Here is a 23,896-nt window from a genome sequence, read left to right as displayed (position 1 = left end):
GATGTTTAATGGCATCCCTGGTCCCTACCCACTAGGTGCCAGTAGCCCCCCAAGCTGTGACAACCAAAAAGGTCTCCTGACATTGCCAAATGTCCCGTGGGGGTAAAACTGTCCCCCACTGAAATCTTTTGGCCTAAAGAATTTCATTCTTGAGCACAATGGAAAGGTGTGATTTTCAAAATCTTTGCTGGGAAAGGCAAATCATGAGAAAGGCAGGCAGATTTTATCAGGAGATCTAGGTTTTAATTCACCATGTGGTCTTGGCCTAAATTGTCTCACTTTTAACAGGACAGAATCATCCCTACCCTTCTGATCATGTAGGGGAAATAGAAGGATAAAAGGAGGTTAGGTCAGAGTTCTAGAATAAGGAATCCTTATGATAAAGAAAAAGGAAGTGTATAACCATGTTTCGATTTTATTTATTTTATTTTTTTATCCTCATCTGAGGACATTTTTTTTTTGGATGTTTTGTTCAGATAGAATGGGAGGGAGGGAGAGAGAGAGAGAAACATCGACGTGAAAGGGACACATCAAGTAGTTGCCACCCACACGACCAACCAGGGCCGGGGACAAACTGCAACCGAGGTACATGCCCTTAGCAGGAACCGAACCCGGGTCTCTAGGGACTGCAGGCCGACGCTCTAACCACTGAACCAAACCGGCCAGGGCCATGTTTTGATTTTAAACAGCCCAAGAAGCTGATAGTTGTGAAGATTCTGGACGAAGACAAATGTGTAGGAAGATGGGGGAAGCTCTGTCACCAGAGGTTCCCAATGACTACCTTTTTTTTTCTTTGTTATCCTCACTCAAGGATATTTTTTCCATTGATTTTTAGGGATAGTAGAAGGGAAGGAGGGAGGGGGAGGGAAGGAGGAAGGGGGGAGGGGGGAGAGAGAGAGAGAGAGAGAGAGAGAGAGAGAGAAACATTGATGTGAGAGAGAAATATTGATTGGTTGCCTCCTGACCAGGGCCAGGATGGAATCTGCAACCCAGGTACATGCCCTTGACTAGGAATTGAACCTGTGACCCTTTGGTACATGGACTGATGCTCTAACCACTGAGAAACACTGGCCAGGGCTTGACTACCTTTTCCTTTAAGTATAATATGTATACAGAAAAATGCACTTAGTGTATAGCTTGGTAAGTTGGTTACTATTTTAATTGTAGATTCTAAGATTTCCAAACCCAGGAAGAAGAGTGAGGCATGAGGAAGAGGGCAGAAGTTGGCACAGAGTAAGAGGTGGAAAGAGGTGAAGGCCTGGGGTTCCAGAGGACTCCACAGTGGCAAGGTGTCCCCTGACCTAGCAGGGTTGAAAAGGATCTTCATGGAGGGGTAGGGAATGGGCAGGAAAGGGAATGCTCTTGGTGTGCACATGACCCAGAGACCAAGAATGTTCGAGGGACATGAGGGCAACCAGCATGATTCTGAACAGCTTGAGTCCCTCCCTGGGAAATCCAGGCCATCTCACAGCATCAGTAGCTCGAAAGAGGAAAATGTGGCAAAAGAACCACTAAATACAAGAACTTCCCAATAGGAAAGTTGACACAATGAAGCTGAGAATTCCTATCCTAGGATACCTTAGAAAGCAAGTAATGGATTAGCACCTTTCTGAAAGGGTTGACATGGGCAGGAATCTAGATGAGATGGCTTGAAGACCTCTTCCAACATTGAGTCTATGAAAGAATCAAGACAAGCAACTGCCTAATTTCCACAAGCAATTCAAAGTTGTAATTACTCAACTACAACATGGACTGGGGAAGAGCACAAAAGTCTAGAGTCTGCTACACAATCTGGCCTCTTCCCTGCACATTACCCCAGAGGACCCAGGGTTGGAGAGATACCATGCAATAGTGAGAAACAGCTCGGTGGCTACTGTATTCTCCTTAACTCCTACTGTGGGTTATATAGGTACCTCCTGCTACTACCATGGGTTGTCCTCTCCCTTACCTGAGATATTAATGGGGCCCTCAAGGCCACAAACCCTATCCCAGCTAAATGTCCACTCATACACCATGACTAAACTTCCTGAGTGCCATGGAAACCACAACTTCCATGGTGAATCTGCCTTGACGAATATTAAAGTTGGTGGGGGGAAGGGGAGGGAGAGAATGAAATGAGCTCTTAGGGTGCCTATCATGAGGGGCTCGCTATGTGGGCATGTGGAAAGGTCAGCTCTCAATTCTCTCTGCTAATGGAAGAATGGCTTCTGAATTGTCCAGTGAGGTTTGGAAATGTTCCATAGTCCTTACTTGTAAGGACTAGAAATTTCTGTCTGGACATTTGCGAACCTCTGCACCTGTAAGGTGAAGACTTGACTCAGAAGCAATTAGAAAGCAGTTTAGGTCCCATCCCTTCTGGTGGGGATGCATCTCTGCCTGAAGAGAACTACTAATATGTTCTCTCTCTCTCTGATTATGGTCTAGCAAATTCTCACACCTTCCCCAGGGATGGAAAAAAAACAGAAGAAACAAAGGGTTTAGGTTTCAGAGCTCTTTCCTTTCCAGCTCCTGCTGCGCTTGTGGCTGGCATGTGGGCAGAGAGCAGGTTTCTATGGAGATAATGATAAGCAAAGATTTAGTGCTCAGAGTAGGTAATGTCAACAAGTTTGATCATGGAAAATCTGCAATACAATAATCTAAAGTTGACAGCACCTCTAGGACAAGAGAGAGTCCAAGACGGAAGCAGGGCCTATCAGGTGGGGCAACACAGGGCTAAACCCCCCATCCCTGTTCCTCCCTCTGATATACTCACGTGGCCTCTTCAAACACACGCACTCTCTCACAGCCTTCTGGGGGCTCCCGTTTGAAGACGTAGCTGTGATTGGGCCGAGGGGAGGATGCAAAGGCAAGGACTGGAGATGGGCTGCCATCTTCAAGGAAAGCTGGGTGGCCTGGAGGGGAGGCTGCAAACAGAGCAAGGCTGAGTTCAGTGGAGTTGAAGGAAAGATTTCCACCATCCTCAGCTCAGGCTCTGGTGTAAAGGGAAGAGGCTGGAAGACACGGTAAGGTGGGGGGCAGGGGTCATGCTAATCTAGGTTGTTTGTCTAACTCTACCTTAAAAGATCTTTGAGGCAGCTTACAAAAATACATATCTTGTTACACAGGATTTAAAAATACAGTTGAATTGATGGAAAAATCAGGTCTAAAACCACTTCTCTAATCCCAGGAGATAAACAGCGATTGGAACTCTGACTTAAAGGAATCTTAATTTCTGTCTCTCTCTGCCCTCTTCCAAGACTGCACCGTCCTGCCTGCCAACATACCACAGCTTCTTCCTTTCCACAGCCTTGAAAATCTATCCCTTCTTCCAGGAAGAGCTCTTGTACTGACTCAGAGGAGCAATCTTTACTTAACCCCACTCGTAGGATAAAATTCCTCTTGCTTTCCACACAGAGAATGTACTTTGCCTAGGTTGCAAATATTGACTTTATCTGTATTTATCTCACATTTATTCGTTATTACTGTATGCTTGTTTACCTCTGTGTATTGTTAGCTCATGCCCTTGACCAGCCTTCCTCATGGGGTTGCTGTGAGAATCAAAGGAGGTGATGCAGGTAACAGTGCTTTATAACGTAAGGATCATTACTATCGGGAGGAAGGACTCATATCTTGTCCTGTTTGTGATGCAGCCAGGGTACAGCAGAAAGTAGATATTTGGAGTCAGAAAGCTTGGGTTTCCATCTGGGTCAAACCAGGTGACCATGGGCACATTCTCTTATTTTATATCACTTACAACCACCTTGAGACCTACTACTGGTAATGGGTAGTGGACACCTGAATAGACTCAAGGGCTTTCTAGCCAAATATGGGGATGGAAGGGAGTGCATCTTTGGATTACAGTGAGGTTTAAATAAAAGTATTGGCCCGGCTGGTGTGCCTCAGTGGTTGAGCGTCGACCCATGCACCAAGAGGTCGCTAGTTCAATTTCCAGTTGAGGCACATGCCCAGGTTGTGGGCCCAGTCCCCAGTGGCGGGTGTGCAGGAGGCGGCCAATCAATGTTCTCTCTCATCGATATTTCTATTTTTCTCTCCCTCTCACTTCCTCTCTCTCTAAAATCAATATGGAAAAAATATTTTTAAAAAATTATAGGTGCAGGGACTTTATGTAAATTACAAATCAGAATCCATATCAAGGACCATTATTATTTCTGGTATAACATATGGAATAAAGATGACTCACAAATATATACCAGTTGGCTGGGAAATAAAAATGCCAGGCCCAAAATTGATTTGAGGCAGAAAAGGGAGTGGAGAGTCCCTACACCCCCAAGTGGGCCCTGCTGCCTCGGCCTCCTCAGCTTACCTTTGTCGTTGGGGATGGATGCCAGCTCCTCGACTGCACCCCGATGTTCCTCACGGCTGGCCTGGCCAGAAGGCTGGGGAGATGCCAGGGGCATGGAGGGAGAGCTGTCAAGGTTGCCAGGCTCCAGGAGGAGGAGGGGGTGATCACAGCTGCCACTCTGGGGGGGAGCTGGGGCACGGTGCCCATCAGGGATATCAAGGATCTGCCGGGGAAAGGGTGGGTGATGACTCTCAGGCCTGCAGAGCTGTGGGGACCCTCAGGGTCCTCCCTTTGCGCTTGTTCTCATCGTCTATTCATAACACAGTGACAACCATTTCCTCAAGTCACTGCTTTCCCAACCCCCCGACCTAAGGGAAAACTCCTCCTATTTCTCCCCTAGCACTTCGTTCTTTTCCCTCATAGCACTTGCATCCCGATTTATAATTACAAATTTATTTGAATGGTTTTTCAGTGTGTCACCCCCATCAGGCTACAAGCCTCACGAAGGCAGAGACCTTCTCTGTGCCAGCCACCAGGACACCATAACTGCTGTAGGCCACTGCAGGACAAGTATGCAGAACATCATCATGTACTAAATACCCCCCTTTCACATTCAGTGGTACTTGTATCCACAGCTCACCAAATTGTGTGCATGTGTTTGGATGGGGATAAAATCCTACATAGACCAGCAGGTGTGGCTCATGTGTGGCTGCTGTGAGCATCATCCCATAGATTGAGAGGTCCTGGTTCAATTCCCTGTCAGAGCACATGCCTGGGTTGTGGGCTTGATCCCCAGTAGGGGGCATGCAGGAGGCAGCCACTCAATGTTTCTCTATCATATGGATGTTTTTTTCTCTCTCTCTAAAAAAAAAAAAAAAAAAATCCTACATATATGCAAATTTAAAATTAACCAACAAGTACATCATAAACTGAGGAGTGTGGCCACTAGAATTATATTAATACTGACCAACTGGCATTCCCCAAGTGTACTGTGTCAGTATAAAAATATGCCAGAGACTGCAGAAAAGGTAGCAAATTCTGCCTGGGAGTGGGTGGGGTAGAAGGCCACATGGGGCTACTAGGTATGAAGGAGGAATATGTGTCACTAGGTAGAGATGGGGGAAAGGGAAGCAGCAATATAGGCAATGGGGTAGCTTCCACTGAGCATAGTGGTGACGGTACCGGTGCCAAGTATGTGGGAACAGTGAGCTGGTGCTTTGGCTGAAGAACAATGTCTTTGCTCATTTCTCCCTTCTGGGACCCTCCTCTCTGCCAAACCCTGCTCCTTCTCTGTTGACCACCACCACCAAGCCTTCCCCAGTTACACCCATCCAGCTCTGCTGTCCCTGTGGTTTAGTCCATCTGAGTCCAATAAACTCAATTCATGTACCTTCTGCAGGCTGGTGTTTGCATGTTACTCTGTTACTGTAACCATGGCTTGTGAGTCCCAGAGAGCAAGAGTCCTACCCGCCACGTCCAGACTCAGCAAGTTGCTGCCTGTCAGTGCATCCAGGGCGCCGGCCCCACTCACCCGCAGCAGTTCCTCTTCACCCTGCTCCTTCACAAACACCTCCTCCAGCTCTTGGTTGAGCCCTTCCAGGCTCCTGTGCAGGCAGGGGCTGAGTCGAAGGACAGGGGACCCTGAGGGGAAGCTAAGAGGGGATGCCTGAGGAGGAAGCACATGAAGCACTCGCTGAACCCTGCAAAGCCCCAACAATTGTCAGTTCTGACTGGGGGTAATGGTCATGTCTACACAGCAAAACCAAATGAGCAGAGGAGAATTTGGGGACAGTTACAGATTGCCATAGTCCAGTCAGTGGGGTTTTCTCGAAGTTAGAGCTTTGAGTGGTCTGGAGTAGGCTCTTAAAGGCTGCAGGAGCATCATGGCCTCGATTGTACAGAGATGAGGGTGGAGGAGAGAGAAATTCAGAACTGTAGGAAGCTCTTCCAATGTCATTCACCAAGTCCAAGTTTGCACTAAAGCTTCACCTGGGCACCCATGTGGCCACAGGGCATGCAGTGTGGTAGGACTCAGGTGCTGTTCTACCTGAGAAGTTCTGCCCACATGGGGGCAGTGTGTGTGGAAGATGACAAAGGGAAGAGGGAGGGGTGGAGACATACCCTCAGTGTTCCCCGAACAGCATGGTCCCCTTGGAGTGGGGAGCCTCGCTCCTTCTCTTTCCCACTGCGGCTCAGCTTTGTCCTCTGCAGTTGTTGCTTCAATTTGGTAATCTGGTGGCCCAGAGAGAGGGAGAGGAGAGGCGGGTGAAGCAAGGCAAAAGTGCCCTGGGTCCCTCCTCCTGGGCGTGGCTCTCGCTAGAGGCCCATGAAAAGGCATAAAAAGGAGATTGGCAGTTAATCTTCCATCTCCAAATACCTCAGTGGTATTCAAAACTGTGATGATAGGTTCACTGTGCAAGCTGGGTACCTTATTAACTAGATTATTTGATTTTTTGAATTACTAGGTATTCCATAGATGGATCAGTTTCCAAAAATTGTAAAAATACACAACACTGAAACCATTTTTATCTTTCAGATTCCAAAGGCATGGAATACTATTCTATTAATAGAAATGGGAAATGATGTTTTTTTTTTTTGTTTTTTTTTTTTTATCCTCACCCGAGGACATTTTTCGATATTTTGTTCAGATAGAGGGAGAAGGAGAGAGAGAGAGAGAAACATCGACGTGAAAGGGACACATCGAGTGGTTGCCACCCACACGACCCAACCAGGGCCGGGGACAAACTGCAACCGAGGTACATGCCCTTAGCGGGAACCGAACCCGGGTCTCTCCGGACCGCAGGCCGACGCTCTAACCGCTGAGCCAAACCGGCCAGGGCGGGAAATGATGTTTTTGAATTCACTCCCCAAAGTACATTCACAGCTATCTCAAAGGCTCTGGGACCAGGAAGGATGGAAAGAAATCCCCCCATTTTAAAGCAGATGGCACTGAGCAAGGAGAAAGCTCTCCAGAAGGAATATCAGATTTTATCCCGACTTCTATCTCCTTTAACAATTTTGGATTATCATCAACAATTGTGAATATTATCCCTGTCACATTTGCAATTCTGGAACTACTTGCCTCAACTGGCAAATGCTGAGGAGATGTAGAGCTATTTTTTTTTAATCCTCACCTGAGGACATTTTTGCATTTATCTTCAGATAGAGCGGGAGGAAGAGAGGGGGAAGAGAGAGGGAAGAGAGAGAGAGAGAAACATCGATGTGAGAGAGACACATCAACTGGTTGCCACCCACATGGCCCCACTCGGGTCGGGGACAAACTGCAACCGAGGCACGTGCCCTTAGCGGGAACCGAACCCAGGTGTCTCTGGTCCACGGGCTGACGCTTTAACTGCTGAGCCAAAGCGGCCAGCGTTCAGCCCATATTTAAATAGCTCTGCATCGCCCTGGCTGCTCTGGCTCAGCAGTTAAAGAAAACATCAGCCCGTGGACCGGAGACACCTGGGTTCGGTTCCTGCAAAGGGCACGTGCCTCAGTTTGTCCCCAGCCCCAATTGGGGCCATGTGGCTGGCAACCAGTCGATGCATCTTTCTCACATCAATGTTTCTCTCTCTCTCTCTTCCCCTTCTCTCCCTCCCGCTCTATCTGAAGATAAATGCAAAAATGTCCCCAGGTGAGGATTAAATAAATAAATATGGGCCGAGCCCGGCTGGTGTGGCTCAGTGGATTGAGCATCATCCCATGGACTGAGGGTCCTGGTTCAATCCTGGTCAGGGCACATGTCCAGGTTGGGGGCTTCATCCCCAGTAAGGGGCATGTAGGAGGCAACCAATCAATGTTTTTCTCTCTCTCTCCCTTCCTCTCTCTCTAAAAAAGTCAGTAAAAACATATTTCTAAATAAATACATAAATAAATAAAGGCCAAAATTAAGTGGAATTCAGAAGGTAGATCTGCTGCCCACAGCCATGGAATATATAACTATTGCCAAAAAGAAAGTACTTTTAGATTTGCTATTGGGGATAATTTAACCATGACTTCATGCTTAGTGTAAATAACTTGCTTAATTCTGATAATTACAAACTTTATATACTTGGTATTTTCCACTAGCCTTAAATTCTTCATATTTTTTCTCTGTTCTTGCAACCAAGAGGGCAGCAGTGACTCCCCTGTAAAGGGGTCGAGGGTTACTCCTAGCAAGTTGGCCCCACCAACCAGGAGGCGGGAGGCAGCTTCAAAGGAGGCCTCTCATCAGGAAAAGACTAGGTCGAGGCAAGTTAGATTGGAGGTGTGAGTCCATTTTGGAGCAGGTGCATCCACGGTGCACAAGAGGCAGCTACTCCAGCCAAGAACAAAGGGGACAGTTACCTCTTTGCGGTGGTCTGTGCTACCCCAGGATGCTGAGCGCTTGTGCGTACAGGAGCTGGCCCGCTCTCCTTCAAGCTCTTGCCAGGATAGGGGGGTCTACAGGGAGAAGAACCCAGTGAGACAGAGCAGCTTCTCAGGCAGGCTCAGGGGAAGCAGACACACAGTCTCCAGGACAGAGACAATGACTCTTTAAAGTCTTCTCTCTCATCTGCTCATCAACCTCCTCAACACTGTCAGCCTCTGCTATTCTTTCAGGCTTCTCCACCTGACTTCTCATCCCCATCACCTTCCTCCAGGAAACCTTCCCCTATGAGCCAGTTAGGCCAACCTGCTCTCTACTCTCTTATGACTTTTACACATGGATGACAGGCCCAGCTCTCAGGTATCCCCCAACAGAGAGCATAAGCATTGCCCTCCTGTCCCTACCATCTCCAAAAGAGCATGGCCTCAGGAACCCACTGGCATCCTCAATTTTCGTACTCTTTATGTGCCCAGAACAAGCCCAGGTTCCTGGGAACCTAATGAAAACAAGTTATTAGACAGGACTCTATTAAGGAATCATTAATTGGTAAAGCAGAACAAAGGTTAACTGAGATCCCCCTCCCTCCATCCCTGACCGAAGCAGATGTCTGTGCAATGCAGTGCCTCAAGCTTGTTCTGTGAGTTCCCCTTGTACACAGAGTAAGTGCTACGAACCCTCCTGAATACGCAGAGAGGGGACATTTTCAGAAAGGAGGGAGCCAGAATTCTAAACTGAGCCCTGACTCCTGACGCTCTTGGCTTTATCACAGCTCCTTCTCCTGGGCCCTGCTCTGCCCCTCATGAGAGCAGGCTTGTCAGTCTCCTGGCCTCCCTCCCCTGCTGCACAGAAGACAGAGTTGGCCCAAGATGGAGGCAGGGGGAGTTTGTAGACCCACTTCCTGAGCTCCCAGCCCAGGGAGGAAGCTGTTGGCTCTAAATATGAGGCCGGAGGACACGATCCCTCCCCACCACCAATATCCCTATTTCCATTCCAAGGGAGAGGCCAAGGGGGAATGCGCCAGTGGAACCAGCTCCTCTCTAAGTTCTTTGCATAAGCTGCCAAAACCATGAGGGCCTGGGAACCGTCTCCTACAACAGATTTGCTGACCTCCCCCGAGAGGTTGCAGCAAACAGAAAGGGGGAGGAAAAGAGAGAAAAACCCAACAACTCAACACCCAACAGCTGTTAAGAAGAGCTCAGCAGGGGCAATCTGAGCAGAACTGTGGGAGCAGTCTGCCCTGTGTGACAGCTGCAGTGGAGAGGGGCCACTGCGGCTGAAGCTCCTTGGTCTTCCTTCTCCCAGCTGCCCGCCCATCAGGACCTTTGCTGGGCTGTGTGACACAACTGGGGTAAGACAACGGCCCTACTTTCCTTCCCTGAGGCTAGCACCATTGGGAGACTATCAGAGATAAATTTCCCCACAATTCCCTCCTCTAGGAAAAAGGCAAGCAGCACATCCTCTGGCCCATACCCCAAAGCCCTTGAGGTGAATCTGGCTCTGACAGTCCATGGAAACGAAGCAGCTGTCTACTTCCAAATGCCTACATCTCTCTAGGCCAGAGTTGGCAGAACCTCAGAAAGGGCTGCTGTATAGACTGAAAAGTTAGGAGGAAGTCCACCTCTCCCACAGTCCCCTCGGCCCAGCAGATGCATGAACGCTCCTTCTTCCAGGGCTCCAAAACCAACCTCATAGATGACTAGCTCTGCTAATCAAAGTGCTGAGTCCCACGCTAGCCTGTTGTCGCTAGAAAGGTGGCAGAGACTCTGGAGGAGGGATGACAAAGGCTAAGGTGATAAGCCCACTTCCCCTCCTCCAGGCAGATACTGTATTCACAGGTGGGTGGTGAGGTAAAAACAGCCACATTCAGGCTGCCATTTGTACCACTAACATCTCTGGCACACTCAACTGACTTCTTTCTTCTGAGATATGTGAGGGGGTGGAAGGAGAAATGTAGGCTCACGCTGGAGTTTAGAAAGGATATGAGCCCGGCTGGTGTGGCTCAGTGGATTGAGTGTCATTCCATGGACTGAGAGGTCCTGGTTATATTCCTGGTCAGGGCACGTGCCTGGGTTGCAGGCTTGATCCCCAGTAGGGGGCGTGCAGGAGGCAGCCGATCGATGTTTATCTCACATTGATGTTTCTATCTCTCGCTCCCTTCCTCTCTCTCTAAAACATCTCTAAAAAACATATTCAAAAAAAGATGTGAAAATTCATGGCAGTGAGGATCATCTCCTCTCTCAGTCCATTTTAACCCCCTGCTTTCTGCTCTACAACATCTTCCAGCAGCTACTGCCTACTCTGTGCAAACTGCTGCCAAGGTCATGGCTTTGCCTCAACACCTCACCTGGCCGTAGAGATCATCTCACCCTCCATTTCATGGGCTCTCCTCTCCATATTTGGCTCACTGTCCTACCCAGGCAAAACCAGCTCCTTTTTCTTATCCATGCATTCAACAAATAGGTACTGAATGCAAGCTGTGTGTCAGGTAGTATTCCAGGTGCTAGGGACACCACAATGCACAAAACAACAAAAATTCTCATCCCCTTTGAGTTTACATTCTAGCTGGGGACATGGTGTCAACAATGATAAGTACTAAAGAGAAAAGTACACCCAAGAAAGGGGCTGGGAATGATGAGGCAGGGGTGAAGGGTGGGGATTTGGGGAACCGACATGATTTTAAATGTCCAGAAGTCTTCGAAGAAAAAGCAATGTCTGAAGAAAAACATAAAGGAGATGAGGGAGTGAGCCATGTAAATGATCCAGACGGAGAGAATAGCAAGTGGAAAGGCTCTGAAGCAGGAGCGGGCCTGATGTGTTTGACAATGATGAGGTCGTGCAGCTGGAACAGAGTGATCCAGGGCACAACAGTAGGAGATGAGGTCAGTAGGTGCGACAGATTGGAAAATGGTCTCCCAAAGTGTCAGGCCCTAACTAACCCCTGGAACCTGTAAATGTTACCTTAGTTGGTAAAGTTTTTGCAGATATGATTAAGTTAAGGTGGGGATATTAAGGTGGAAAGATTATCTTGGGTTATCTGGGTGGGCCTTAAATGACAGTACAAGTGCCCTTATGAGAGGCAACAGCGGGAGATTAGACACACATGGAAGGCGATGTGACCATGGAGGCAGAAATTAGAGTGATGTGGCCACACGCCAAAGAATGCTGGCAGCCACCAGAAGCTGGAAGTTGCAAGGAACGGATCTCCCAGAGAGCCTTGGGAGAAAGTGTAGCCCTGCCAACACCTTGGTCTTGGCCCAATAAAATGACATTTGGACTTCTGGCCTCCAGAAGTGTGCAAGAATAACTTTTTATTGTTTTAGGTCACTAAGTTTGAGGTCATTTGTTACAGCAGCTTCAGTACCTAATACACTAGGTTATGCTGTGTTTGAAGCTGTTTACATGTTGGCCTTGAGGCATGTGGACATTGTGGTCTTTGGTGCCTCCAGCTGAACTGGGAGCATCAAGAGTGGGGACCATGCCCTACCCTTTATTTTCAGTACCTGGATAGACAGGCACCTCTTCCACGGGGTCTTACCATAGCAGTCTGGGCCAAGGTCTCCTTGGAGCATAAGCGGTCACAGCTATTGAAGGCTATCCTTCAAAGAGCAACCCTTTATGGCACAACAGGGACCAAGCCATGCTGCATGACAGCACCATAAGCAGTCATTCCAGATGATCATTTGAAAGCAGGGCAGAGCTAGAGCTCAGCAGGCCAAAGTCATGTTTGTCAAAGGGACTCATGTACTGGAACAGATTTGTTTGAACACCCTGGCCCAGGGGAAGCAGCTGAAGGAGAAGCAGGGCTATTTACTAGCCATGAGTGGAATCAGCCAACTGTGCAGATGATGCTCGGATTATGCAAAACTGAATGTGGGTTAGACCAAAGAAACCTGCCTGGGGTTCTGGGATCCCAGAGCAACACGTAGAAGGATAACTGGTAATGGAGACAAATGAGAGATTTCCAAAGAGTAGCCTGATAGAACAAGGCAGGGGCCAGAGGAACCGAAAACCCTCCCAACTACAGCCTGTTTCTCTGCTCCCAACCCAACTAAGTTTCTACCTAGATTCTGAAACAAGAAGAGTCTAGTCGTTTTGTCTCCAGTGATGTTGGCAGAGCCCAGCTGGGTCCTGGGAACATAATCCAATATACCTGTGTGGAGGCACAGGGCAGCATGGTGCCTGGCCTGCTACAGATGGTAAGTAACTACGTGTTGAAATGAAACCCAGCAGGGAATCAGCCCCCCGGGACTCTGGCCAGACACAGACAGGAAAGACTCCGAGGGGGGTCTGCCAGGCAACTCTGAGAAGGCTGGCTGCAGGTGTCCAAGGCCACCATCTCTGGCCCTGCAGTGACTAGGCAACCCTCACATTTTCCATCATGAACCATTTTCAAACACTGTGCTGTTGTCACACCATATGCTGAACAACTGGTCCTGCTCACCAGTTTGGAAAATAGGCGTTGTGCCCAGGCCCCCACACCCACAAAGGCCCATGATGGGCAAATTGAATTGTGTCATCACTAAATGCTGAGGCACTGGCTTGGGAAAAGGAGGAAGACACTACACAGGTAGGGCAAGTCACAGAAAGGGAAGTCTTCCCAAACAAAGCATGCCACCCCTGCCTCCGGCCTTCAGGCCACTCCATGAGGTTTGTCAAGGGCTTAATCTATCCCCCCCGCCCCCAGGATAAATCAGACCTAAGGAAAAAAATCTGTCACAGAGGCTTCCCCACCTCACCTGGAGCATGCAGAGGAAGTAGGGCTGGGGATGGCAGAAGAGGGAGCGGTGGGCGGAGGGGAAGGCAAAGCAGGTACCCAGGGTCCCATCTGTCTGCAGGATGAGAACACCAGCAGGGGAACTTTGCTCAAACAGTCCTTCCAGCTGTGGTGAGACCACTTCCTCCCTCCAGAAGAGTGCAAGGAGACTCAAATGCTTTGCACAGCAAGGAGGGAAAGAGGTGACCGCAACCGGAACGTGGTGCCATCCACACCCTAGCCCAGGCCCAGCAGCTAGAAGAAGCCAGCCCAAAGCATTTGGTGGCCAACTCTGGTTTACCAGCTGATTTGGGGGAAGAGTGACCCAGAGAGGGGACAACATTCCGATTTGATCTGGAGAATCCTGACAAAGGCCTCCAGATGATGGTGACTCTACAGAGAAGCCCTCCTCATCCTCCCTGGCTAGCCACTCTGTGTCCAGCTCCTGCTGCACCTAAGCTCTTCCTTGTACTCAACAAGCTGGTCTCTGGGAGACCTGGTCATCCCTCTTCCATTGCTCATCCTGCTTCAGAATATGCAGCAGCTCCAAAGCACTCCTTCCCCATCTCCCACATCCAGACCTCCTCTCCTTCCCAGAACAATCAACTTCCCAAATGAGATACATCCACCTTTCTTCCTCCCCTGCCCCAAATATCTGCTCTCCATGTCAGACTGTAAATTGCCTGGGCACTACCTGCCCCTGCCTAAGAGCTGAAAACACAGCTAAGCCAGGGGAGGGGACAGTGGGGCTGTTGGCAACCTGCTATAGTCAGGAACGAGGAGCTTTCTTCACTCCATCCTTGCCTTATGAGGCAGCCTTCAGGATGCAGCATGCCTGGCTATCTAAATGGCAGGTATTTTGTGCTTGCTGCTTGGGTCTGAAACTTGCTTGGAATGGGCAGGGCCCTTGATTTCTCTAAGGGGTTCAGAGAGGGGAGTTGCACAATGGCTCCTTCCCTGTCTTTACTACAAGGCAGACCCCCAGGAATGCCAGGGCTGATGTGGTCTCAAAACACACACTTTGGCTGCAGGCTCTGGAGTGGAGGGGGGGGGTAAGAGTGCAGAAGTGAAGGCCAGCCAGAAGAGTGGATGTACTCAACTGGTGTGGCTGGAAGAGAAAGGGCAGAAGGTGGGGTAGGGGTGGGAAGAGGCCTCCTTGAGCTCAGAAGAATTAGGGTAAGATTGGGTACCAATTAATTTTTTAACAATTTAAAAGCTTTCAAGGACTAGTAGATCCCACCTCCCTACCTTTCCTCTACCCTTCCCCACACTCCCTTGTATCTCCCCAGGAAAAACTCTCCCTCATCTCCAGTCCATTCTGGGTGATATACCCATGCTCAGTAGGGAGATGCCAGGAGAGCCTCAGGTCGTCATGGTGTAATACCAGTGTGGAAGGTAGCTGGTGCCAGGCCAGGGGACTCAAGCCGGAATTTGAATGGAGCCCAAAACCTAGAAGCAGAAAATTCCCAGAAGGCCAGGAATGAAAGATGGGCAGAGCATATACTTTGGTTTGGATGCCTACATTGATCAGAATTCTCTCACCTCCTGACTGCAGCCACAATATTGACAGGTTGCTAAGAGTTCCTCGAGGGCTGGAGCCCATCCCGGGGAAAGAGGAAAGCTGCACAGCTCGGCCTTGCCAGACCCATGGAGGCGCATCGCTGACCTCTGTCTTGCTGTGGCAAGAAGCCCAGACTTGTTATATAAAAGATCTGGCCTGCTGCTGGAGCCTGAGCAGCAATACACAGCCTAGAACCCATGCTTCTAAATCCAGCCAGGGAACATCTGAGACCAACCCTGTCTTGAGTTGACAAAGAGAAAGTTACCTGAGGAGTGGGATGGAGGCTTCCTAGAAGGCTGGCAGGAGGAAATGACAGAAATAGGCTACATGGAAGCCCGTTGTCTGACAAAGAGGGATGCAATCATGAGCTTACACACACACAGAGCAACCTCAAGTCCTGCTCCTTCAGGAAGCCCTCCTTGACTACATACATTATTTGGGCTAAACACTCCTCTCAAAAGAAAAAGGGGTGTGTGCTCCAGGCCTGTGGAGGGAAGCATAACCTATCCTACTTGCCCTTTTCCAAGGGTACAGGGAACAACAGTACCCAGGGCTCCCAGGAAGTAGACTTGCTCTGTCTGCCACCTGGAGTGTTTTCCCTTCACATTCTGTTCGTAAATCTAAAAAAGGGTCATTGATTTTTCAACTACAGTAAATTCTTATAGGTTTAAGGAAGGGTATTCCCATGAGAATTCCCTCCTCTGAAATGTGCCAGACATTTGTCCCCACTCATCCCTTGGCTGTCTGTTCACTAGCTTTCATGAAACTGGCATCCAGACTCAGAGGCCAAATCTTGTTCTCATTTTCTTATTCTTCACTTCAACATGCCAAGAACAGTACTGGGCATTCAGACTTCACTAATAACATTTGAAAACAGATCTTGTTAAAAATAAATAAATAAAAGAAAGGGATCAACTTAATGTGCTCAGAAGAGAAGGTAAGGTGAAGTGAGTGCACAAAACACTTTCACATTTAGCCATCACCCACCTACAGGCAGGCAGAGTGGGCGCACACACACACACACACACACACACCCCGCCCTCGCAGCTTGAAAGGAAGAGCTGACTTGCCCAGTATCCCCCAGGACGCTGCTTTGCCTCTGAGCCAATATCTTCCTTCCTGAGGACAACTCATTTGTTCCAAAGTTGAAGAGGAATGGGTTTAAATTAAATCAAAGGGGATAAGATTTGACTCTTTTTTATTTATTTATTTATTTATTTATTTATTTATTTATTTATTTATTTATTTTAATCTTCACCAGAGGACATTTTTCCATTTTTTGTTCAGGTAGAGTGGGAGGGAGAGAGAGGAACAGAGAGAGAGAGAGAAACATCGACGTGAAAGGGACACATCAAGTGATTGCCACCCACACAACCGACCAGGGCCGGGGACAAACTGCAACCGAGGTACGTGCCCTTAGCGGGAACCGAACCTGGGTCTCTCAGGACCGCAGGCCGAACTCTAACCGCTGATCCAAACCGGCCAGGGCAAGATTTGACTCTTAATGTAACTGCTAAGACTGTGGAAGTCCTGAACCAGATGAAGAAGTAGCTTCATATAATTTCACAGATGACTTCTTGCTCAGGCTAATACTATCTTATTCAAAAACTAACTAATGGACTGGATGATCTGCCTGGATGATTCCTTCTAAGTTTATGATTCTTAATGAAAATATTGTCATGAAGAAAAGGAAACCTGGGCTCCACAGGACTCTAGTGGATCGACTGAAATCCCAGACTGGGCTGCTGGCTGTGGATCAACTCTCCATTATCTGAGAGCCTTCCACTCCTATTGCTCAGTGAGATCTATCCTGGCTCAGCAAGCTTTTTGGCCACCTCTTCCAGTTGTCTGGGGAATGCAAACACAATTGAATGTTGGCCCCAGTTTAATTTTAGCAAGGTAAATCTCATTTTTTAAGACCTAGAATAAATTCCAAAATCAACTCTTGCTTACCCACACATGAATACTCAAGCCAAACTGAAAAACCCAAGTTGACTTCTGTCCCACCAGTCAGATAGAATACAAACTCATTTTCATGTAAGTTTACAAAGAAAACTAGGCTGGTAAATATTAGATGACAAAAAGCTTCATGGTGAGTATGTACAGCTAAAACCCAGGACAAATAATTTCAAGGACTGAGAGTTAGTAAATAGACCAAAGACCTCCTCAGCCAGCCCCTCCCCCAATCCTTATATACCTTATCGTTAGGAGAGAGCATTACCTGGGTGGCCTTGTCATTGGTACAGCAGGTGAAGGCCCCATCAGCATCTCGTGGCCACTGGCCCAGAAGGTACGAACTGAGGATGGTGTCCAGGGAGAATGTACGTCGGACCTGGGGTGGCTGAGGCCTACACACTGGCTTTTCTGGGGCCACCGAACATGGGACGCTGGCTGAAAGAGAGCACAGCATGCCCCTTGACATCAGCATGGTGGAAAGAGGCACGGAAACCAACCTTCTCTCTTCTAGGAAGTCTTACCTGACTGCCACCTCTTCACTTGTATCCACCCCCTCCGAAAGGAATTTGTTCCCATAAAAGCACATATAGTCTACGGAGAGCTCTCCAGACTTAACCAGCTGTTATCATTGGAAACAATTGACACCATTTTACTTTGGACAAGGGTGACTTTATATCCATGTCCTCCATCTTTTTCCTATTCCTAATAGACTATGAATTCTGAACTCCGAGGTTTCCATACTGAGTTCCTAAGAGCAGGACTGTTCCCCATCATTAGAAAGGGAACTCTAAGTGGACAAAAAACAAGTTTTCTTCTGTCTTTTATCACCTGCCTTTCTCCCTCCCTCCAGCACTCATTGCAGGGCTCCTAAGCACTGCACAAATTCAACCAACTAACTGAAGGACTCTTTATACTACATTCAGGATTGGTTAACCCCAGGGAACCTAGGTGCCTGAAACAGAGAATGATATAACTTTTGGAAATATCAAGACTTTTGGTTCGCTCCTCTATCTCAGACTTTTGGCTAAGTTGGACAAAAATAAACCAATCATAAATGCATTCACTTTGTTTTTATGTGGGCTAAAGCATTCTGGGAGAAGATAAAAGTTGCTGTTGCCCTGGTGGTGTGGCTCTATGGTTAGAGCATCGGCCCATGCACTGAAGGGTCACAGGTTTGATTCCCGGTCAAGGGCACATCCCTAGGCTGCAGGTTCACTCCCCGGCCCCAGTTGGGGCATGTGCAGAAGGCAGCCAATTGATGTTTCTCTCTCTCCCCTCCCCAACACTCACTTCCACTCTCTCTAAAAATCAATAGAAAAAATAACCTTCAGTGAGGTTTAACAACAACAAAAATTTGAGACTGTTGATAACATGTAAGGATTCTGGAATCATCTATAAATTTCAATCATCTGGGTGGACCAGGTTTTCCATGGCCACATTCAAAATACTACTGACTTAAGATCTGTAAGGTTCTTTCCTTTAAACAGAGCAAAGTGCTTTCATACCTGTACCAATCCTTTGATAATTCATGTGTGCATTAAGCACAGCAAAAGGAAGTGGGAATTGTAGGTATAAATAAACTTTAAGAGCTTTATATTAAAAAAGGCACTAACAGGTTGGCAGTTCCTCAAAAAGTTAAACATAGAATTATATGATCCAGCAATTCCGCTTGCTATATATACAGAGAAAGAATTGAAAGTGGAGTCTCAAAGAGATATTTGTACACTCATGTTCATAGCAGCATTATTCACAATAGACAGAAGGTGGAAACAACCCAAGTGTTCAGCAACAGATGAACGGATAAACAAAATGTGGTATATACATGCAGTGAAATATTAGAAGGAATGGAATTCTGATACATCTACAACATGGATGAAACTTCCAACACTATATTAAGGAAAAGACACAAAAGGACAAATATTGTATGATTCCACTTATATGAGATACCTTGAATAGGCAAATTCATAAGGACAGAAAGTAGAATAGAGGTTACCAGGAATCTAGGGGGAGAAGCAATTGCGGGGGTTATTGTTTAATGGGCACTGAGTTTCTGTTTGGAATAACAAAAATGTTCTGAAAATGGATTGTGATGATGGTTGCAAAATACTGTGAATGTACTTAAAGCCACTGAATTGTAAAGATAAAAAATGGTTAAGTGGTAAATTTTGTTAAGTATATTTTACCACAATAAAAATTAACAATATTACCTATGTTCTCCAAATACGTTTAAGTTATTTACATATTCTGACATAGTTGTAATCAATATGAAATGTACTACATTACATTCTAGTTTGTTCTACCCATTTCATATACCCCTTTCTAAGTATCAAAATCTACATATTTGTCATTTTTAACTACTACATAATATTCCAGCAGGTGGATATACAGTAATTTGCTTAGCCATTCCCATATTATTGGACTTTGGGTGAGGAGGGGGGTCCTCTCCCTTCCCATTTTGGATATCATAAATAATACTGCGTGGACAGCTTTTAGTCTCAGTTTTTATTTAATTCCTGGCATATATTATTTATTTATTTATTTTTAATTTTTTTTTTCTGGCATATTTTAAGTCATCTCCCTTAGCCATCATAAAATATACACTCATTTAAAACAAATTAAAAATGACTTGTAATTACAAAAGTTGTGAGTACAAATTGTGGAAAAGTCAAGATTAACAAAAATATAAACAAAAGAAAAAAATCTCAATGACTAAAGATAAGCACTGATAATACTATGAGATTAATACTGTCCTTGTAAGCCTTGCCTTCTGCATAATACTGTACATGTCATTTTGCAATGTGTTTTTGCCTTCTATCATAAACACCTTCCAAATCAATACATCCTTTTACCGCTGAGCGGTTTGTTTTTTTTTAATCCTCACCAGAGAATATTTTTCCATTTATCTTCAGATAGAGTGGGAGGTGAGGAGAGAGAGAGAGAGAGAAACATTGATATGAGAGAGACACATTGATTGGTTGCCTCCGGCATGACCATGACCAGGGCCGGGGACCAAACTGCAACTCAGGTATGTGACCTTGACCAGAATCGAACCTGCTACTCTTTGGTCCACAGGCTGATGCTCTAACCACTGAGCCAAACCGGCCAGGGCTACAACATATCCTTTTAAATGGTCTTAACATTTCTGTTAAAACTCTTCAAAGGCCCTCTTTCAAAGCTGGTAGTCAAAGGTCTCATGTTCTGGTCCCACTTACCTGTCCCTTATTCTTCATTCCTCTTCAGTCTATATGTCCTGCACAAACTATACCACACACTACTTCCCATCTATGCCCCAGGCCTTCCCCCTCTGAGGTTTTACACATATGCCCAGGGTTGAAATCTCATCAGTCCACCAAGGTCAGCCTCACCTCACCACCTGCCTCCACGGAACCTTCTGAATCCCTTGAAAGGAATGTCTCAGGATTTTCTGATTTCCTGCAGCACTTTGTACCCTTCTAGTAATTATCATTCTCTCTCTTCGATTATGGGTATTTGTAACTCCTAGATAATAAACAACCTGCGGCCAGGACTGTCTCTAATTTATCTTTGTACCTCTCCCAGTGCCTAGAGCAGTGGTTCTCAACCTTCCTAATGCTGAGCCCCTTTAATACAGTTCCTCATGTTGCATGCGGGCAGACCCACCTGGAAATGGATAGAGGAGTGGTGTCTTGGTTCCTAAGACCATCAGAAATATGTGTTTTCCGATGGTCTTAGGCAACCCCTGTGAAAGGGTCATTTGACCCCCAAAGGGGTCACGACCCACAGATTGATAACCACTGGCCTAGAACATAAGGCTGGTGATTGGCAGGTGCATAAGTATTTGCATAAAATCAAATTTTATGTAAGGGTAAACTTGCTCTAATTATACCATGGATTCTAAGTTTGTCTGCACATCCATACTCAACCCACTCCCCAGGGGTAGCATCCTCAGAGCTGCTGATCTCTTCCTTTGAGGCTCAGAAAGGCCCAATCTTTCTTCCTCATCCTGCACCTGGTTGCCCAGTAAGTCAATTACAGGTACACTGGGTTCAAGTCCCAACTTCATCTCCTACACTAGCCTTTCAATCACTCATCTTCCTATCACTCATCTACCTATTCTGCACTTAAGATAAAAAAGCAGCAATCAAGTATTTCTGAGAGCTTCTGACCTATGTCAGCAGCCAAGTCAGACACTAAAATGCTGCAGCCTTCCTACACCATCTTTAAGAGCCCAGTCGTGAGGTGGGGGCTCTGGAAAGTTTACAAGATTACAAGACAGAGGACAAAAGAAACAAAGAAACAGGCAGGAAGCAGATGAACAAGAGACTCGCATAAAGGCCTGAACACTACAAACTTAATGGCTGTGTCATCCCTGTGTGAAGGGATAGGGCTGTGACTGCAGGGCTGAGAAAGAAATGATGGGGAGAAAGATTTCTTGGAGGTACCTCTCCTTGTCCCTCGGCAGAAGTTGCGGCCTGTGCTCTCCTGTATTTATATAATACTCAGGTTTTGTCCCATCCCACAAAGTTTGTGCATGTAATCTTCTATTCTCCCATCAGCTCTCAAAGGTGCTAGGGAAAGACTGGTAAGGAAACCGAGGTACAGAGAAGCCCAGTCTCATTAGACTCCGTCACCCAGAAAGTCAGAGGCGGTCCTAGATCTAAATCCAAGGAACCCTCCCGTCAGTTCACTGGGGCTTGCAGCCCTCTTGCATGAGGAACATCCTCTGAGGCTGTTGGGACACCTGGAGGAAGGATTGCCTCTTTCACTCCTTTTCAAGGAAGAAGACAATAGGCCTGACCTGGGAGTCTGCAATGACTTATTTTGTTTTTGTTTTTGTTTTTTAAGTCTTTGAAAGCTGGAATAAAGCATTCTTCTATCTCCTGGGTACAATTTAAACCACATCCATCTTATATGAGTTCCCATTACCCTTCATATCCCATCCATTCATGAGCTATAGTAGAACTCCCAGCTCAAGGGCAGCAATCAGATGTGCTACTTGACTCACTCAGCTAGGGAGGACCCAGAATCCTGGAATTTGATGTGAGACTCCAACCACCCATTTTGGTCAACTCTACGTGCTTTCTGGCCACCTCTGACCAAAGTTATTCACAAAGACTCTGAGGACTTCATGGGTTCTGAGTTACTCCTCTATATACCAGAAAAGCAAAGCAAAACAAAAAATACCCCATAAATACAAAAAACAATATTTTTAAAGGGATGGGGTAGGCATGGAGAAAAGGGGTAGGAGATAGGAAAGGGCATGGGGAAAACCAAGCACTTTAATCCAGACCCAGCAGCCTTGGACCTCTTCTCTGCTAGATCTGCAAGGATCTTTCCACAGCTGAATTCAACTACAGGACTTGCCTCAGTTTCTTTTCCTTAAATGAGACAGCTGGGCCTCAGCCCTATTTCTACAGTGACCACATCCTAGTACAGGGTATTGGCACAGCTCCTAGCCAGCCACAAGATGACAGAGTTACCTTCTGTCTCAGAGCCCTCAGCAAGAACCTCTTCCCTCCCAAACCCCCAAATTCCTGGCATGTCCCAGCCCTTTGGAAGAAATCATAAAATGCTACATTTCCTTCATGCCCCAAAATAAAAGAGGGGGCACTTAAAAATTAGATTGTAATAGAAAAAAAATCTACCACTTATTTCAAAAACCTCATCCCAAATGGTTTGGGAAACACCTGCCAATTTGGGCACCAAAACTGAGTAAGGGCTAAACCAACGTGTCAAGTTACCCCAAATTCAACACCAAGTAAAGCCAAAATCAGACATGTTTTGTTCCATCCTTGAAGGAGCTACCGGCTGGAGCGGTGCCCCCCCCCAAATATCGGGGGGCGCAGATGGGAAGAATCTTGTTCTCACTGTGGTGTGACTGCAGGCAACACCACGCAGCCTCCCTGGGCCTGCTCTCCCACCTGGCAAACAGGAGCACAATCCGGCCTACATTCCCTCTTAGGGATGCTGTAAAAAAACAGAAGATGAGATGCAAACACGCTTTAAAGTCTTCATTAGCTAGATTAGGTCAAACCAATTGTCACTTAATCCCTCACCACAATCCTTTAGGATTGAAGGTGGAGATGAAGGAGCCTAGAAAGAGGAGGCTACCCAGAAAAGACAGCAGAGTGAGATCTAGCCACCACTATCCCCTGGGAAGGTGCACATCAAAGCCCTTCCCTTTTTACTAGGGACAGTCTAACCCAGCACAGACACCACCTCGAATAAATGGTGCCGGGATGGAAATAAAACTGCCTGTAGATGTAGGCATTAGCAGCTACAGGTCAGTACTCAAGTTGTGCTACCCACTGAGACCTACCTCAGTTAGGCACATGCCCTAAGAAATCTCACAAGTGAGTGTAGTTGAAATAGGGACTCACAAGCTTATCCCTCATAAGTATACCGGAAGGATCCGGGTATTGGGATTTGCTCTGCAACTGTGTGCTTAAGGTTAATGTCACAACGGTTGCTTGTGGCTAGAAGATGAACTGGTTTCATTTCTGGAAAGTACCCCTCTCAGATTTGGGAAAGGGGGAGGGAAATAAGACAATCGGCTCTCCTATCTGAGAAGAGACGCCCATATCATGACAGGCCATGACAAAGCAGCAGGCTGCCGGGGCACTGGCTGGGTGGCTGCAGGAGGGTGGAGTGTCCTGTTTACAGCACTGTGGGGTATTATCGGCCCATCGCATGCAGCAGCCTCCCCGGCCCAACCACCTGGCGAAGCACCCTGGCATGAGGCCAGGCCATTTCACAGTGTAGCTGGATCAGCGGCGGATGCTTTGGTTCTTGGGCAACGGCAAATGGAAAAAACAAAACAAAACAGCACACACCGGAGATAAGAAGACTTCGTGCTATCTTCCAGAGCCACTTGGCCCTGTCTCCCAACTGCTGCATTTTTATGGCTTTGGGGAGAGGGGGCTCTTAGTGCAGAGGACCAGCAGTCAAGTGTCTGTGCACTCAGGGACAGTCAATAAGGAGGAGAGCACACAAAGTGCAGATAAGACGCTGAACCAA

General features: G+C 47.0%; 1 protein-coding gene across 4 annotated transcripts in view; it reads right to left on the bottom strand.

Annotated features, from left to right (window-relative positions):
- FAM117A (family with sequence similarity 117 member A) overlaps positions 1–23,896 on the bottom strand; it is a 43,750-nt gene that overhangs the window by 1,851 nt on the left and 18,003 nt on the right. For 3 of the 4 annotated variants that reach the window (XM_036267690.1, XM_036267691.1, XM_036267692.1), the window contains 6 exons: positions 17,166–17,335; positions 8,609–8,704; positions 6,404–6,514; positions 5,814–5,948; positions 4,304–4,505; positions 2,753–2,903 (listed from right to left, as the gene is read on the bottom strand). In XM_036267690.1, the coding sequence (XP_036123583.1) occupies positions 2,753–2,903; positions 4,304–4,505; positions 5,814–5,948; positions 6,404–6,514; positions 8,609–8,704; positions 17,166–17,335 (865 nt within the window). The remainder of the gene's footprint in view (positions 1–2,752; positions 2,904–4,303; positions 4,506–5,813; positions 5,949–6,403; positions 6,515–8,608; positions 8,705–17,165; positions 17,336–23,896) is intronic. The other variant, XM_036267693.1, reaches the window with a different exon arrangement.

This window comes from Molossus molossus, unplaced genomic scaffold (assembly GCF_014108415.1).
Source record: "Molossus molossus isolate mMolMol1 unplaced genomic scaffold, mMolMol1.p scaffold_m16_p_19, whole genome shotgun sequence".
In the NCBI taxonomy this organism is placed as follows: domain Eukaryota; kingdom Metazoa; phylum Chordata; class Mammalia; order Chiroptera; family Molossidae; genus Molossus; species Molossus molossus.
Note: the sequence above shows the minus strand (reverse complement) of the source record. Positions and strands in the feature narration are given on the sequence as shown.